Source organism: Protopterus annectens, chromosome 6.part0 (genome assembly GCF_019279795.1).
Source record: "Protopterus annectens isolate FY-2018-M chromosome 6.part0, PAN1.0, whole genome shotgun sequence".
NCBI classification, from domain to species: Eukaryota; Metazoa; Chordata; order Ceratodontiformes; family Protopteridae; genus Protopterus; species Protopterus annectens.
Window position 1 is genome coordinate 70587352 of NC_056737.1, and position 19935 is coordinate 70607286.

Consider the following 19935-nt stretch of genomic DNA (forward strand, 5'->3'; position numbering starts at 1 on the left):
ACAGCAGCAACCTGAATCACCATCATCCTCACACCACCTCCTTCCTAACTGCCAAAAGTTAACCAGATACTCTTCCATAGCGGTCAACCAACCAGGGCAAATCTCAGCAGAACCAAGGACAGATCCAGAAAATCAGGGACAATCAAGGACACTTAAAATACTAGTTCTATTAACTTGAGGCATTCATCGAATTAGAGAATGTGAACTAATATACATTTCCTGATGTAAATAATTGTTCAGCTCCTAATTATTTGGTATACTTCACCAATTCTGGCCTGTGATAGGAATATCATTCAACAGTTGAAGAAGTTGGGGAGTTGACAAAATAATGGTTGCATAATCTTTTTACTCAGTACTGCTACAGCCTGCAAACATTTACTTATCAGTTTAACACACCTTGGTGCAAGGGCAAAGACACATTTACAGAGATTGTAAATTGTGTTACATTACAACCATGTGTGTCCTATTGCACACATGGCTCACTCTTTTATTTGGGCACCTAATTTGATAATCAATAAAAATCAATTTTTTTTATTGCCTGTATCACTTAATGGACATTTGAACATAGTCTGTGTGGTATCTAGGCAGATACGCATGCACGGAAGAAACCATGCCTCACAGCCTGTGAAACTCGCAGGGAACCAGAAAGCAACACCACCAACGAGTTAACTGATGGAAAGTGAAAACCTCATAAATCAACAAGAGTGAAGTCCTGACACAATCCTGAACAAGCAGAAACCTCCTAAATAATTAAAAGGTCACACCATGCAGCCTCTACATCTAAGAGTCAGTCGGTGACGATACAGAATCTTCTACTTGGTTTTAAGTATTAGGCCATTCGGCTTCCTGAAGTCACTATTTACTAAAGCAGAAGCTTATATATAAAAAAAAATGGAGCTCCTCAGTAGCAGCAATATGTGAACGCCCTTAGTGGTTTCAGTGAAAGCTCCCCACCCTAAATACTGATCTACAGTAAGCACCAACAAAAACAGACAGCAAGGATGACAGATAATACCACAGAGCTACACACCTCAGAGAACAAGCATATAGCACGGCAGTAGACCAAACGAGCCTCAGATGAAGCATGCTAAACCACCCACGAAAGAGTAGGGATAATCCACCACAAAACAACGTGTATCGTAACATCAAAATTCATTGACCACTTGCCCTAAATACCATCTATACCAATAACCTTAACCCTTACCCCACAAACCATTACCTCTTCCACTCCCTGGAACAACGAACCCATATAACCACCATTCCTTGCAATTAAGTAAGCTTTTAAATATAAATAGACCACCCACCTGTTATGACTATCCCACTACTGTTGACCCATGGCCTACCTGTTCTCTGAAATACACAAAGGTCATCTTGGATGAACAACTTGCCTTAGCAAGTTCACACCTATGATTCCTACACCAGCTACACTTGCCTAAAACCCTTTAAGCCTTTCCCTACCCTTACCTCATTTCCTCCCAATCATCCCTCATTCCACTTTAACCCTATCCTCCCCCCATCCTCTTAATTTCTGTGACTATATTTATCTAGCCCCACTTGAAGATGTCCCTGAACAAATTGGTCTGTTACAAAACGTCATTTCTTGTAGTCTTCATTTTTGTTGAAGAAAACCTCTCATGTTTCATCCGCCTAGATTTTTTTCCTTTGTTTAAACTGTACACCAGTTTTAATGTTTAAGAACAACCTCAGTCCTTGCTATTCAAACATCCTAATTTTGTGTTTGCAGCATACATTTACTGATATGCTGCTCATATAACAGAGTGCAGATACTTTACCTTTCTTTAATTTCTCAGACTGAATGTAACATATTACCAGCAGGAAAAGTCTCCATTAAGGAGACAAGCATTCTGAAAATATCTTCATGTTTATACTTAAAGCACAATTCCATCTTGCAATGTAGTTAACTATACCCAAGTTATTTTCCCACCCTGTAATATCATAGATATAGTTTAGTCTTTACAAACCCTTTTGCATGTTTAAATGTCTTAATTTCCATTTTCCCTGTCACAGATTATGAAGGCCAGCCATCTGTTTTTTCTGCATTCAAATCTTTCATTCAGAAAGTAATTTTTCTCAGCTTTTAAGATATCAGGTGCAAATACGCACAATGTAAACAAGCTGGGAAATGGAGTCATTTTTATCTATCCAAGTGTTGTTATTACCCAGGTAACTGCTGAATATTAAAAGCAGTATAGACTAAAGAAATAGTAACTTTCATCTTCATGCCAGTTCTGCAAAATGACAGCCATCAGTCACAGCTGAATGGGAAGAACTCATAGACCTTTCTGGAAACTTTGACACATAAAAAGAGTGTAGAGAATGGTTTGAAGTTTTCCAAGGACTATAATTTTGATTGCATAACAAAACCATGTGTTTTAACTAGTTTTCAGAGACAAATATTTAAATGTGCCACAAAAAGCTTGCTAGCAGTTTACATTTAGTATATATCAGAGTAATTCAATGAAAAAAACAGAAATACCAACATTGTTTCTACAGACATTTTAAGGAACCAGTGACTCATAGCACTTTCATGGTAATTACATGCAGGAAGAATACATCTCCTTATTTGTTATATCTAGACGGTGCATCATATTAACAAGCTACAACCTGTATTGTGCGGACTAGATGATTAAAGCAAAAAATAAAAAAATCACATCACAACAGCAGTTCCCACCATGACTATTGCACAGTATGACAAATTACAATATAATAAGAAATACTTAGAGGTTCTAAGACATTAGTAAAACAGCATATTAATATAATTAAAAATCTGCATTTTGAGCTTCTCATTAGAATTTCCTTTTAACAGTGGAGCTAAATAAGTGGCGTGTGTACTGAAATATATGGCAACGTCTATCTGAAAATTAATTTTTGTAATGATTCCATGATACATTATAGTCTTTAGTTATAATATTTATTTATTTTATTTTATTTTACATTTGTTTACCAGGAAAGTCCAACTGGACACGTGTCCTTTTTCAGCAAAGGCCCGGGGAGAAAAGCTCCACATTGAACATACAGAAGTAACAATACAAAGTCAATGTAGTACAAAGTGTTAGTTACAAATTTAGGCTAATTCAGTTTATACATGAAAAGATAGGAATTCACTAAAACAAAATTCAATGACTTATTATAACAGACATTGCCATGTTATAGAACAATGGATCATCCAAAGTTTTATGTGAAATTCTATAAGTATATAATAGAATATGTGCTGTAGACAATGATATTTCTTCTTGACATTACAGATAGTACTGAGAGGATATAATACAGAAGGCAGCAGGAGTAGGAGCAATAAACAGAGGAAGGAATGAAGCCAGAAAGTCCTTTAGGTTATACTGAGGTAGTGACAAGGCCAGAGATCAAGAGAGAGCTGTTAATCAGGGGTAGAGCGAGGACACAGCCATTTGTGTAAGAAGAGGCCTTTTAGAGTTGTTTTAAATTGAGCTAGGGATGTAGTAGTAGTAATGTTTTATGGCAGTACATTCCAGATTTTCCTGTGTAGTTTGAGAAGCGGGACCATACGTTTTTTTTTTTTTAGGGTGTAAGATTAGTTGAGTGTTTGTGAGCCAGGACTCAAGGCTTTTTGTGTTCGATTCTAAGGTTCTAGTGCAGCACATATCACTGCTGAGTCGTCTGCATATTGGATAAGAGAAGCCTGAGGGGTTGACATGTGGAGGTCATTTGTAAATATTGAGAGTAGAAGTGGGCCTAAGATAGAGCCTTGGGGGACACCTAAGCTCACTGGCAAAAGGGAAGATAATCTTGGAATCAGCCAAGGGTAGAATTACAAAAGTTTAGTTCAAAGAGGAGATTTAGAAGTTTAGTATGTGAAAGAATATCAAAGGCTTTTGATAGGCCAAGGAAGATAGAAGATACATAGTTATTGTTGTTCCTGTGATAGTTGACAGTATTAGTAAATTACATTAGTGTGGGTGATGTGCTATGGAATGGTCGAAAGCCATGCTGAGTTTTTGTTAGGAATGTATTAATAAGCAGATAATCAGTAACGTGCATATGAATGACCCTCTTTAGTATTTTAGACAGTGGAGATAAGATTGTGATTGGACGACAGTTCGTGAAATCAGTTGGAGCCACCTTTATGTAAGGGTATTATGTAAGAAGTTTTCCAAATGGGAGGGACTTGTTCTGCTATGGACCTATTGATTAGTTTTGATATAGGGTAGGCTATACCGTCTGCTGTTAGCTTTAGGTATTCAGCAGGTAAGTTGTCTGCTGCCCAATAATTACTTAAAAACTGCATGTGAATATCTAAAAATGTGTGTATTTATTTCAGATCTGCCGATGCAGTTAAACATGGCGTTATTTGAGTTCAACGGTAAGAGTGGTTACCTGATCAAGCATGAGCACATGCGTCGCACAAACAAGATATTTGACCCGTTCACCACTGACAGGCTTGATGGGGTTGTGGCTAATACAGTATCTATAGCGGTAAGTCAGAAGTAGAGCTATGAACTTGGCATAAAGTGTACTGTTCTTTGGTTACATTTTTTGCAAATTCATTGCCTGTTAATTTCATTTTCAAATAATGAAAGTGCTCACTCACAGATTTCTCATTATTGTGTATTATACTGTATAATCTAACCTGTGCATTTAAGTCTTGTTTGCTCTGTTCTAACCTCATCTACTTCACTTTCTCTGATAATTTGTATAGACATAAACCAAAAAAGACTAAACTGGAACACCAAGCATAAAAAGATGTAATAAAAAGTGGATGGAAGAAAACCACCAACTTTATTTAAAAGGTGGTTCATTTTCATCTCAATAGTATAAACTTGACTTCATCAATGTCAAGGCAGCACTATTGCTTAGCTTAAATAATCAAGTCAATGACATGACTAGCATACAATTAATAAGCACATTTAGCTGCTACCAGTCATCATCATCTTCTTCTTTCGGCTGCTCCTGTTAGGGGTCACCACAGTGGTAATCTGTTTCCAATTATTCCTGTCCTCTGCATCTTGCTCTGTCACACCAACCACCTGCATGTCCTCTCTCTCCACATCCATGAACCTTATCTTAGGCCTTTCTCTTTTCCTGTTGCTTGGCAGATTCATCCTTAGCATCTTTTTCTCAATATACTCAGCATCCCTCCTCAGCACATGTCCAAACCAACATAATCTTGCCTTTCTGGCTTTGCCTCCAAACCTTCCAATCAGGGCTGACCCTCTAATATACTTATTCCTAATCCTGTCCACCCTCGTCACACCCAATGCAAATCTTAACATCTTTAACTCTGCCACATCCAGCTCTAACTCCTGCATTTTTGTCAATACCACTGTCTCCAACCCATATAACATAGCTGGTCTCACTACCCTCTTGTAGACCTTCCCTTTCACTCTTACAGGTACTCATCTGTCACAAATCACTCTTGACACTCTTCTCCACCCATTCCACCCTGCCTGTACTCTCTTCTTCACCTCTCTTCCACATTCACCATTACTCTGAACTGTTGATCCCAAGTATTTAAACTCATCCACCTTTGCCACCTCTACTCCGTGCATCCTCACCATTCCTCTATCCTCCCTCTCATTCGCACACATATATTCTGTCATAGTCCTGCTAACCTTCATTCCTCTTCTCTCTAGAGCATATCTCCACCTCTCCAAGTCTCCACCTGTTCCCTACTCTCACTACAGATCACAATGTCATCTACAAATATCATAGTCCACAGGGACTCGTGTCTGATCTCGTCTGTCAACCTGTCCATCACCATTGCATATAAGATAGGGCTCAGAGCTGATCCTTGATGTAATCCCATCTCCAGCTTAAACGCATCTGTCACTCACATCGCAGACCTCACCGCTGTCACATTACCCTTGTACATATCCTGTACCACTCTTACATACTTCTCTGACACTCCTGACTTCCTCATACAATACCACAACTCCTCTCTAGGCACCCTGTCATATGCTTTCTCAAATTCCACAAAGACACAATGCAACTCCTTCTGACCTTCTCTGTACTTCTCCATCAACACTCTCAGTGCAAACATCACATCTGTAGTGTTCCTTCCTGGCATGAAACCATACTGCTGATCACTAATCATCACCTCCCTTCTTAACCTAGCTTCCACTTCTCTTTCCCATAACTTCATGCTGTGATTGATCAATTTAATTCCTCTGTAGTTACTACAGCTCTCCACATCACCCTTATTCTTAAAAATCGGTACCAAAATGCTTTTTCTCCATTCCTCAGGCATCCTCTCACTTTCCAAGATTTCATTAAACAATCTAGTTAAACACTCCACTGCCATTTCACCTAAATACCTCCATGCTTCCACAGGTATGTCATCTGGATCAACAGCCTTTCCATTCTTCATCCACTTCATAGCTATCCTTACTTCCTCCTTGCTAATCCACTGCACTTCATGATTCACTTTCCAAACATCATCCAACCTTCTCTCCCTCTCATTCTCTTCATTCATCAGCCCCTCAAAGTACTCTTTCCATCTGCTCAACACACTGTCCTCGCTTGTGAGTACATTTCCCTCATTATCCTTTATCACCCTTACCTGCTGCACATCTTTCCTAGCTCAGTCCCTCTGTCTAGCCAATTGATACAGGTCCTTTTCTCCCTCCTTAGTGTGCAGCCTTTCATACAACTCTTCATACGCCTTATCCTTAGCCTTCACCACCCTTCTCTTTGCCATGCACCTCATCTCCTTATACTCCTGTCTACTTTCTTCATCTCTCTGACAATCCCACTTCTTCTTTGCCAACCTCTTACTCTGTATACTCTCCTGTACTTCCTCATTCCACCACCAGGTCTCCTTGTCCTCCTTCCTCTTTCCAGATGTCACAACAAGCACCTTTCTAGCCATCTCCTTTACTAGCTCTGCTGTAGTTACCCAGCTATTTCGTAACTCTTCACTGCCACCCAGTGCCTGTCTTAACTCTTCCCTGAACTCCACCTCACAATTACCCTTTTTCAATTTCCACCATTTGATCCTCGGTACTGCCCTCACACTCCTCCTCCTCTTCTTGATCACCAACGTCATTCTACAAACCACCATCCTATGCTGCCTAACTACACTTTCCCTTGCCACCACTTTACAGTCTCCAATCTCCTTCAGACTGGCCCTTCTAAATAAGATATAATCCACCTGTGTGCATCTCCCTCCACTCTTGTATGTCACCATATGCTCCTCCCTCTTGTTAAAATATGTATTCACCACAGCGATGTCCATCCTTTTCGCCAAATCCACTGCCATCTGACCTTCTGCATTCCTTTGCTTAACACCATACCTACCCATCACTTCCTCATCCCCTCTGTTCCCTTCACCAATATGCCCATTGAAATCTGCTCCAAGCACCACTCTCTCACCCTTGGGTACAGTCATCACCCCTTCATCCAACTCACTCTATAATTTTTCCTTCTCATCCATCACACACCCAACTTGTGGAGCATACACACTAACAACATTCCTCATTACACCATCAATTTCCAGCTTCATAAACATCACTCTATCTGACACTCTTTTTACCTCCAAAACACTCTTAGGTTCACAGGTTCATACTAGGCTATCTGCCCTAGGGCATTTATAAGCCTAGCCAGAGTGTGTTTGGCTTTCGCCACCCGTTTTAAATGAATTTTGCTATGCCCTTTTTCAAGGTTAGTATACTGTGCCTCTGTCTAACAGTGACACAGAAGTGATACCCAGGGTAAACCTACGATCTCCGATCCACTCATCAAGATTCCTCTTGAAGAGAGTCAATGAGGGACTCTGCCTAACCTGGACTGGGATTTTATTCCAGAGTGAAGGGAGCCTCTGGGTTATTAATCTGTCCATCCAGCATGTCCTATTTATTTCAGTGCTGAGGTTCATAGAGATTGCTATCAACTTGGGTCCTCAGGTCCCTAATTACTTCTTCTGTACTTAATAGATTACCACCTATGTGGTAATTTGTGGGCACTTTGTTTTTGCCAAAGGGGATGACTATACACTTTTTGGCATTTAGCGTTTAGCTTGAGGCCATGGCTCTGGCACCAGTTGTCTGTTTCTAGGAGGCCCTTTTGGAGGATGCTTGTGTCGGCTGACGAGTCGATTATGGCACCCAGTTTGCAGTCATCTGCGAACTTGGTCAGCCGCAGTCCTTCCATGTTGGCCTGTACCTCCGAGAAATATATACCGAACAAGAGAGGTCCCAGGACTGAGCCTTGTGGGACGCCACTTGTAACTGGTTTGGAGTCTGGCATGGCTCCAGCAATTCTAACCATGTGGGTTCTGTCCTTGAGCCAGTTTGCAACCCATCTAGTGACACAGGGGTTTATATTTGAGCTGGTGAGCTTATCTATAATGCCCGAGTGGGGTATTGTATCGAAGGCTTTTGCGAGGTCCAGGTAGGCTGTGTGGACCACCTTCCCCTTGTCAATGGCCTTGGTGACTGTTTCAAAGAAATCAACCAGGTTTAAGAGGCAGGATCTGCCCTTAACAAAGCCGAACTGGGTAGGATACAGTGTCTGTAGGTCCCCAATATCTTTATTTATGAGGTCCATGATGATCCTTTCCATAGCTTTGCAGACCAAGCTAGTCAGGCTTATGGGGCGATAGTTTCCAGGATCCGTTGAGGCACCACCTTTGTGGAGAGGGACCACTGTTGCTGTACGCCACTCTTTGGGTACATATCCTGTAGTAAGGCTGAGATTGAACAGTAGTTTTATGTTTGGGTTTAGCTCTTCTTGGAGTTCATGTAGGGGCGAGCCGGGACACCATCTGGTCCCATTGATGCTGTGTTTTTTGCTTTGGAGAGGGCATCTCTTACCTGAGCATCTGAGATGTCAGGGGGGCAGCTCTCTGCTGGGATAGATATTTGCCATTTTGGTGGGGGGGGGTTCACTGAACCTGTCAGCTAGGATGTTGGCAATGTCTGTGGGTTTGGTGTATTTTTTGTCATTTTGGACTAATTTTGAGCATATCTGGGAATTCCCACCCAGGTTCCTAACATAACTATTATCCTTAGTGTCCTGTGCAATTTTTTTCTCGAAGCTGGCCTTAGACGATTTTATGAGTGCCCATAGTTTTTTGCTAATACTGATCAGAGATGCCTTCCCTTTTTGGGATTTTGCTCTATCGTGTAGTAGCTTCCTCCTTCTATTGTATAGTTTGTTTATGGCTGGGGTCCACCAGACAGGACTTCTGCCTTTGGAGGATTGGGTCTTGGTTTTATTTGGGATTGCATGATCCATGCATTCCTGAAGGTGTTCATAGAATGCATTTATAAAGGATTCTGTGGTCTGGGCCATATTTTCCACAGGCCCGGGGGCTTTGAAGGATTCCACCTTGGTTTTGAGGAGTGTGAAATTTGCTTTAGAGAAGTTTTTCACTGTGGTTTTCAGGGCAGAGGGTGGAGTCGGGATGTGAATATCCAGTGAGATTAGTTTATGGTCTGATCTTACCAGTGAGGAATACACTGGTGTGGAGCATAGAGTCCCCATGTTGGTGATGATCAGGTCCAGTATGTTTTCCCCTTTTGTGGGAGCGGTAACAAGTTGTTCCATTGCATTTGAGTTTATAAATTCTAGGAACCTTTGGGATAGGGTGTTGGAGGTAGAGTAATGCTCCCAGTCTATGTTTGGGTAGTTGAAGTCGCCCAATATAATGGTGTTTGGGGAGACCTTCATATTTTCCAGTGTTCTCAGGAAGGCCGAGTGGGGTTCCTGGGTTTGGGAGGGTGGTATGTAGCAGGCTATAAACTGGAAGGCAGTTTTACCCACTGTTAGTTGCACATGGATAGTCTCTGATGCTTCGTGCTATGCCACCAACCTGGAGGTGTGGGTATCTTTGACGAATATTGATACTCCCCCTCCTTTTGTGGTTCAGTCCAAGTTTTGGGGCCGAAAAGCATGGTATGAGGTATAACCTGGTAGTGCTGGGGTGCTCTCGGGAGTCTTGAACCAGGTTTCTGTTACTGCACAGATATTGATGTTCTCCATGCTAAGGAGAGTTTCGAGTGCATGCATCTTGAGTTTTAGACTTCTGGCATTGAGTAGCATTACTCTTAGTTTCTTATCCCTTGTGATACCTGTGGAGGTGGGTTTGTCTTTTGAGCCTTGCCTAAAAAAGGCACTATGGGGGTAGCAAGAGCCTTTGCCAATATCCGAAGCCCAGGGTGACAGGTGCAAGCCATCCCTAGCGAAGCATCGTGGCTTGTCGAGCATGTCATCCCAGGCTGACAGGCATTGAATCCCCTTTGAATGACACCAATACTTAAGCCAGTTGTTGAAATTGATCATCTTGTCTTCATATTGTGGCATCATTCTTGGTGAGGGTAAGATGCTACTCAAGGTCAGGGTCATACCGGCCTGGGCTACATGCTCAAAGAGCTCCTCTATGTCTCTTTTCATGTAGTCCAGGGAGGTACGTCTCAGGTCATTCACACCAGCATGGACAATGACTGAGTCATATTTGTACTTGCCTTGGAGTGACCTGAGTGCTTGTGTTATGTGGCAGATCCTAGCGCCCGACAGGCAGCTCACCGTGACCTTCTCCTTGTTCATCCTGGTGAGCGGGATGTCAGTGTGCCTGACGATAGAGTCACCTATTACAAGTGTATCAGGTGTGTTGTTTAGCCTTAAGAGCTGCGACTGTTCAGCACACAGGCTTTGTGAGCTATGTGTTGCACGTGTTTTGTTTTAGGGTAGCGGTTGCTTGGCTGTCTGCTTTGGAGGTCTCTGCTGCTTAGGCAGATTTTTATTTAGAGCCTCCGAGTATGTTTTTGTGTGTTTATGTGTTTGGTTTGCTGTCGTGGTAGGTCTATGTGAGACTGGAATTGTAGTGAGTGTGGTTTCCTTCTCCTCCTGACTGGTTTCGCCAGTACTGAGTTGAGAGAGCTTAGCCTCCAGTATGGCTATATGGTTGCATCTCTCACATGTGTTGGAATTTGTTGGGAGGAGGAGAGGGTTGTCTGTGTACATGAGGCAGTTGTAACATTGCCTCAAGATTCCCAGATTCACCAGGAGATTGACAACTGACCTTTGGACATGCTAGAATAGTATTGGGAATTCCTTTATAATTGAAAGAAAAGGGCCAATGGGGAACGAGGTACTCAAGGGGAGTTTGTGAGGGTGTAGTGCTTTTAATATTTTAGTGCTGACTTATATAATTGCTTTAGTGAGCAAATGCCAGTTAACTTAAATGCAATGTGTTACAGGTAACTTAAATGCAAAAACGACAAACAGTAACTTTCTTTCAAGTGAAACAAGGAAATAAGTACAGTAAGCAATGCAGATATCACTAAGGATCCACAGAAGCACTGAAAAGCCACGTTTTAGGTAGAATTAGCGTTTCAGGGAAATAACAAGCAAACAAACAACAAGCATACAAACAAAGCTAGATTCAGCAGGCCTGGATCTAGTCTATGCTACAGCAAACAAGGTGTACCAATTTCAGTAAGAAACAGTTCAAATATGCAGGCACTATAAGCCTTTAACCAGAAATTCCCAGCTCAGAAGGGCAGAGTCCAGCCTCTCCTCCCACAAGAGTGCAGACCACGAACCCTTTTAATGTAAAATAACTGGCCTGAAGCCCAAGTGCTTAAACCAGAATTAATACACTTTTAGAATAACAGACACTGAGCCCTCAATCAGCATTTCCCAACTTAGAAAGTTGTAAGCTACCTGTTCTGCTACTACAGTGCAGACCACAAACCTTCTTAATGTAAAAATACTGTCCTGAAGCCCAAGTGCTTAAACCAGAATTAATACACTTTTAGAATAACAGACACTGAGCCCTCAATCAGCAGTTCCCAACTTAGAAGGATGTAAGCTACCTGTCCTGCCACCACAGTGCAGGCCACAAACCTTCCTAATGTAAAACAACTGGTCTGAAGCCCAAGTGCTTAATCCAAAAGACTTAGAATGATAGCTACACTTTAATCAAGTTACTACCAAGCAGTAATAAATACAATTGAATACTTTAAAGAATGCCTGGATTAGTGCTCAAGTTATACAAACAAAGCTAGATTCAGCAGGCCTGGATCTAGTCTGTGCTACAGCAAACAAGGTGTACCAGTTTCAGTAAGAAGCAGTTTAAATATGCAGGCACTATAAGCCTTTAACCAGAAATTCCCAGCTAAAAGGGCAGAGTCCAGCCTGTCCTCCCACAAGAGTGCAGACCACGAACCCTTTTAATGTAAAATAACTGGCCTGAAGCCCAAGTGCTTAAAAAAGAATGAATACACTTTTAGAATAACAGACACTGAGCCCTCAATCAGCAGTTCCCAACTTAGAAGGATGTAAGCTACCCTTCAGGATAACCCCTATGCCATTTCTCCTCCCATCCACACCATGATAAAACAATTTGAACCCACCTCCGATACACCTAGCCTTGCTCCCCTTCCATCTGGTCTCTTGCACACACAATATACCAACCTTCCTTCTGTCCATCATATCAGATAGCTCTCTCCCTATACCAGTCATACTGCCAACATTCAAAGTTCCGAACCTCACTACCACAGTCCTAGCCTTTACCTGCCTTCTGGCATGCCTTCCCCTCTTCTCCTCCTTCAGCCAACAGTAGCCCAATTTCCGCCAGCACTCTGTTGGCCAACAGTACTGGTGGAGGTCGTTGTTAACCTGGGCCTTGACTGATCCAGTATGTATATCTGTACTGTTAACATGCACAGTACACTGTGATATGGTCAGGAATGTGCATAGTAAACAGTGATTCAGTCACCAGAGTGCACATTACACTCTGGTATCCAGATCAAAGATATCTCCATTGATTTGTTTGCTGTCTGTTATTACTGTGGTCTATGTTTATGAGTCATAGTAATGACAGGTGGCATTCTAAACCTATTTCATGGAATGCATCTATGCAGCTTTGTGTCATGTTTTGAACAGTCCTGTCCCAATTGTTAATGTACCTCTGCCTCCCATCCCTCATCCTCTTGAGTCATTTTTGTACAGTTTCTTCACATTCTTGCCATATATATATTTTTACATCTGCTATTTCTTAAATATCTGTTTTGAGATGAAAACAAACCCTTTCATGTGCTTGAAAGCTTAAGTCTCCAGAGCATAAGAGTCCCATGGTATCTGCTCATGTCCCAGTAAGCAGAGTAATATATCATGATGTCAAATCAAACAAAAGTCATGTCAGCAAAAGTTTCATTTCCTAGTTTTACAGAGTCAAATTTAATTTTCTTGTTTACGCAATGCAGATTGTTACAAGTAAAGATTATTCATTAGGCCAACATAAACCCACTAAACAATCTAAAAACATTTGAATATTGATAAACTTCCTCCAACATGTGATTGTATTTATATAACTTCCTGTTCTGTGTAGAATCTAGTGCAAAGCCATTGTCTGTACAACCTTCTTAAACTGAAAACAGTATTTCTACAAATTCAGAATCATTTTTAGTGAAATCGTACATATTCCATTGTCCAAGAACTTCTGATAATAAATACTGTCTTCAACTTGTGTAAATTGTATCTGTGAGGAGATTGAGAGACAGACTAGTTCAATTGTTCTGTTATATTAGGTCCAGGCCATTCAACAACAATGCCAAGTATCTAAGCATTCTTAAATTCAGTTATTTTGCTGTCTTTTCCTTATGTTACTTTGACCACATAACTCTGTCCCTCTTCTCTTTTATTGGCTGTTGTCAATAAGCACATAATTATCACTTTGTGAAGTCTCCTCTTTATGCTGTGTAAATGCATTGAGCCTTCCTTTGTGTTCCATAGATCCAGAAAATTAAGTGCCAGCAAGCCAATCAGCATTGTTCTTTTAAACTTGGGGCTCTTGAGTTGCCTACTGTCTCATCTTATCTGCTTGTACGAGGGAGCACTAGGGGATCAAACTGGGAAGTCCCTCCCATTTGACTTCTAAAGCTTGAGATTTAGATGCTGGGTGGGCGGATTGGTGTGATGAGGGAGATGATTTTTCTGAGCTATCATACAGAATTGGAATTGCCTAGACATGGTAAGGCCTTGCTGTGTCTAATTATGGTGACTGCCAAAAAAACAATTACTAGGAAATGGAAATCAGAATCTAAACCAGCTATATTAGAAGCAGTGAATGTAGTAACAGAGATAAAACAACTGGAATTGAGATCTTTAGACAACAGTAAGAGCAAACTACATACGAAAAAATGGGAATTGTGGGTACAATACATACAAGGGAGAATGAACTATGTAATGATTGACTGAAATGATTGGGTAGATTATACGTGATGTGTAACTGGGAGTATATCAGTACGGTTTGTCATGTAAAGTGCTTGCAACTAGGATTGTGTGGGGGTGGTTTGTTTTCATCTATATAAATGTATGATTGCTTATGTTGTAAGTTATGGTTTAATAAAGATGTTTGTTGTTTAAAAAAGGGCAGGAATTGAATAATTTATGTAATCTTGTTTAGGTTATATGATATATAGCAATATATGTGAAGTATATTTGTTAATGTTAATTTGTTAATAGTTCTATTACTTTTGGATAAATGTAAATTATCCTCTGTCACAAGTGATAATTCAATAAATGTTTAAAAAAAGCAAAAAGATGGAAGGTCAGCCTGCTAGTTTCCCCTGTGTTACCAGCCTTTTAGCACTTTAACTCTAGGTCTACTAAGTTAGTGCATAAACTGCCTTACATTCACAGATAATAAACATATGCTCAGCACGAGTAATTCCATCTGTGAGAGATATAAATACGTACTTAGTCTGTATGTTCCCTCTCCCCCGAAAAGCTTTCCCTGTAAGCTCCATGCACATCCACCACAATCTTTCTTTCATCAAACCAATGTGTCTAATGCTAAGGCTGTAAAACAATCACTTCCAGAGCTTCCTATAAATAAAAATATTAAGTCTCAGCAGAAATCAAGCTGCTCATCCACCTCATGCAAACCTCCCATAAATATACAACCTGAGCAAAAGCACATCAGACCTACCACTCATAACCACAGCAGCCAGCAGCAGCAGAACTGTTTTAATGATTGGTGATGAGGGCAGGATTACACTGAAACTGTCTTTCAAGCACTAGGAATTCTGGCATTACAAGGGGCTTAAGGACATTAACTTCTGGCAATTATGATTGCAACCTGGTATTGGTACATGTGGGACTCAATGACATGAGATGTAAAGACTTCAGGGATATGCAGAGAGATATGTGAGAACTTTCTGTGCCTGTTACAAAGGCAGGTAAGACACTTGCCAGGACTGGAATTCTTTCTTCACCTCAAATCATGTTTAAATTGAAAGAAAACATAACTGGCTTCAATAGTTGGTTAAATAGCTAGTTTTATTCCAGGGTACTCAGCATGTGTCTGCATGGGATGTGATGATTGGCAGTTCTACTTGCTTCACTAAGGATAGTCAGCACCTCTCATTTCAAGTTTTTCATGTACTGGCTAAAGCCTTTGCTGTCCACTAATGCCTTTCTTGGCAGAATCCATATGATAGAGTTTCTGGTGCAATTAACATGTCAGTGCTAAAACTGGACCACATTAAGGTAGCTCTTCTAAGTGCCAGAAGTGTAAACAGTTAATTGCCTGATTTTTAGGCATTCCTGTATTCCTACACTCCTGTATTTGGGAAACATAAATGTCTGTATAGTTACTGAAACTTGCTTTCTCTGTACCAGGATATTTTGCTTCTCATGTCTTTAAAACCAGTGGCAACTATGGTGGACTCTCCATATTTGTCACTAAACATATTACCTCTAAGCAGATCCCTAGGGACTCACAAACTGAACTCACTGAACTATAGACCACTCTGCAAAGGAATAGTTATCAACTAACAGCCTATTACAGAATACCTTATTGGTCCCCTGATGAGCATGTTAGATTCCAAATTATTTTAATTGATCTCCCTATTAGCAAAAAACTCCCTTATTTTGTCTGACCCTTCAATAATCTCTATCAATAATAATACTTCCAATATAGGGCATGCTCCAAAATTCCTAAACCTAAAGTTCCATTGACCTGTTGATAAATAAATCTTCTAAAGGACACAGCATTTGTTTATTTGATTTTTACATGCACGGCCACCTCTTGCACTATTCCTTCTCTGATACTCCCACTCTGCATAAAGTCTGACCATAACATTTTAAGAATTTGCCTATTTTCAGCAGAGGCCTAGGGAGAAAAGTTCCAAATTATTGCAAACCATTTTAAGAACATTTCAAGAATTTAGAGAATTTTTATAGCGCTATCAGTCACTATCAGAACCAAGTATTGCAGGAAATTCCAAAAACTAACTACCCTGGTGGCCCACTTCCATAAAAAAATAAATAAACTATACAACAAAAGAAAGAAATTCTAAAATTATTTAGTAGATCCACCCCAGCTCTCTTCTCAAGGATAATATCAAAAACATTATAAAAAAATTGAAAGTTTGCAGATGACTGCAACATGGGAGTTGTTGTTGAAATGCCTTATGATGCCTAGACCCTCCAGAATGACCTCTCTCTAGTAAAATCTTTATGTACTAAAAATGGGTTCAAACACAGAGCTTAAATGTAATACCATCACTTTTTTGTTTAAAAAAAAAACTCTTCCTGATACTGTATAGACAACATACTACTGCAATAATAAAAATATAGTCGAGGTGTTAAGTAGGTACTTGGGTGGATAACTCCACCCCACCCCCATTAACCATCATATGACAACAATTGTAGTAAATCCTTTTATTTAGTCTAGCTAATTGCCAAAGGAAAATTATCAAGGTCTAAAGAGGTAATCACTTCCTTATACTCAGCATTGATTAGACTAAGTACAATGCCTTCTGTGAGTTGTCTCACTAAACATATCAAACAATTAGAAACACCAAAAAGTGCTTAACCAAAAAGATCACAGGCCAAAAGTCTCTGTGCTGCCATGAGAGACTGGACATTCTAACATTTTATAAAGGTTTCTTATAAACTTTTGAAGGGAGGTATCTGTCTCACTTATCATGTTATTAGATACCCGTTTGCCAGGAAATGCTCTATCGCTGCAAGTCCAATATCTCCACCAATACTTGAACTTGGGGCCTAAATCATCACAACAGATAAAGAAAACATAGTGGAAGGAGAGTTTTATAACCCCCACTGCCTCCCAAACAACTGGAAGAAACTTCCGCTGAGCAACATTAAATATTCCCATGCATATAACATTTATAACTGGATGAATATGCACAAATTTACTCCAGGATTGACTGCTATATCTTTTCTGCAGAAAGGCTGTGCAGCCTGAGGGTGGGTCCTGGCAAGGTGTGAATGGTCATATGACTCAGTGCCCTTGGAATATCTATGAATCTTTGGGCCTCTTTAGCTATGGCATGAACTAGGTTCTGTTTTGCATCCATGCCATGTGGACACTTATAAGGAGTACAAACTTTACTTATTCTGCATTTTCCAAAGATTACCTACTGGAATTTTGTATCTGAATTTTTGGCAGCTCTTAATTGTATCACTTCCAAAAATCTTTGTGCCTTTTGCAGGTTCTGTGTAAACATTTTTTGGGGTTAATTACAAAAGGTGCTGTATATCCTCATAAATCTTGTCGGCTTCCTCCTCTTCAGCATCAGTAGGAGCACAGAAATGAATCACTGAAATGTAGACTGACTTATCTTAGAGTTTGAAATTATCCTGTCATTTTGTGAGGTATATCCAACCTGGTATCAGTTTATTACCAATGAAAGATATTTCTTTCTTCTGAAAGATTATTGTGAAGCTATGGTGATTAAAGTAAAATTCCATTCTATTTTAGTTCACTAACTGCCAAGATGTCAGTGTTTATTCTTGTCATCTCACTGTTTCCCACATTGAGCTTACCTTGGTTCATAGTTCTTACATTCCAAGTTCCAGTGGTGTATCGTTCTTTGCAGCACTGGGCTTCTACCTCTGAGCACCTCAGCATATAGATGCCCTGGCTTTAATCCTGTAGCCCTTCTTGGACTAATCTATCCATGTCATAAACTGTAGCATGACTTGTATGTGACCTAGTTTGCCATGCATCTAGTTGCTTTTCCCCTACTGCTGGAGTGAATAGCTATTGCCTTCTCCAGTCTTTACTTATTAACTACGTTATTTCCAAAAAACACCTAGCCTAGTCTTCCTTTTCTTTTATTTATTAATTTAACATTTGTTTACAGGGAAAGTCCAACTTGGAATGAGCATACCTCCCAACTGTACCGAATTACTTGATTTTTACCGAGTTTTTGGGTCCAAATAATGGGATGCAATGATTCCCGAGTGGCACCCCTTCATTTCTGAATTTTTCCCAGCTTTTTTTAAAAAATTTTTTTTTGCTTTTTGAGCTGGCATCATCACGCACTTCATTAGCCTGTCAGAATTGAGCTCAAGGGCACATGTATTTGCCCAGAAAGAATGTTTGAATGGTTGAAGAAGGACTACTTTTTGAATGCTGTGGAAAGAAAACATGCTGCGAGTGGGAAGGACAACATTTGAATGGTGTGGAAAGGACTGCTTTTTGAATGCTACATGATACAAGCAGGAAGGCTGCTTATGCTGTGGAAATGGACTGGTACTGCAGAATGTCAGCGAGTGTGCTGCTTGGAACATGGATACTGCAGAGCTTTTGAGGTACGAGTTGCAGAGCTTGGTATTTGTGAAAGGACTGACTGCTTGAATGCAAGTTGCATAGCTTGGTATTTGTGAACGGATGGACTTGAACGTGAGTATATTTTCTTGTTGGACACTGCTTGGTATTCTTTGAATGAATGGACTGACGTGTGTGTGTGTGTGTGTGTGTGTGTGTGTGTGTGTGTGTGTGTGTGTGTGTGTGTGTGTGTGTTTGCATGACTGGCTGCTCTTGGTTGACCCACATGTCAGCTTGTTGCCCAGTTCCCTCAGTTTGGTGGCCTCATACCTTTCCTCTGTCATGCTGTGACCATTCTTACCTTGTCCTATAACAGCAGCAGCAGTGATGGACATGTCATTGCTTTCAACCTTACTACACCAGTGTGCGTATCGCATGGCTAGCACTACTGTTGCCTGTAACATGGTTCTTTAATTTACTTTGCAATGCTTTTCTCAGAATGCTAGTGCTATGCTGGTCCTAATCAGAATCATGCAGCGTCATTCAAATAAGTACCTCTATATATAATACTGAACCACTGAGCTGCAAATGTTTCTTGATACCTTTTTTATGCATGATCTCAGCTTGGGTAAAGATTTTTGTAAACAAAATACTTTTTTTCTTAACTGACACCAGATTTCAATAAACTGTGGTGCAATTTCATGATAAAAGCATTATTACTGAGGAAATGTAAACACTGTTGAGAGATTTAGTAAGATTTCCTAATCTATGGAAATTGCTTACTCTAAAATGCCATAACTGAAAATAGGGAAGCCTGGTTATCATTTTTCTTTAATCACTGCAAGCTTTTGTTATTTCTTGCTGGTTTCTGTATAATTTCTCTGTGTCACACAGTCTGCATTAATTGAAACAAGTAACGTTTTCAAAATCAGTTTATGCTTTCTTGTTGCCCCATACATACACACACACATACATATATATATACACTTTTGTGGGGAACAGATGTTTGAAAGGAATTATCATTGTGTACAATTGTCTATAAAACCACATATATAGAACAAGTCTGTATCTGCATTTGAACGTTATTGTTTTATTTTCAGATATTTTAAGTTCCAAATTTATATTACATGTCTGTCCATAGACAGACAGATATGTAAACCCCCACAGAAGTCATGTATTTTGTGAAGGGGAGTAACTGCTCCTGCACTCCTACAATCCCCTGCCAATTACATATCTACCACATCTAAGACTGCTCTGCATTGGGAATAGGGTAAATTTCCCAATCCCCACTGTGCATGATCTTGGACAAATTTAAAGCTGGCAGAAACAATCAAATGAATTTTAAATAAAACATCTGTTATTATGAACATTTGATTATATGGAATGCTTCCATAGTATATGTGTGTAATATATAT

General features: G+C 40.1%; 1 protein-coding gene across 1 annotated transcript in view; it reads left to right on the forward strand.

The window, feature by feature from the left end:
• LOC122803768 (1-phosphatidylinositol 4,5-bisphosphate phosphodiesterase beta-2-like) overlaps nucleotides 1–19935 on the forward strand; it is an 805974-nt gene that overhangs the window by 424469 nt on the left and 361570 nt on the right. The window contains exon 15 of the mRNA XM_044073456.1: nucleotides 4316–4470. Coding sequence (XP_043929391.1) covers nucleotides 4316–4470 — 155 coding nt within the window. The remainder of the gene's footprint in view (nucleotides 1–4315; nucleotides 4471–19935) is intronic.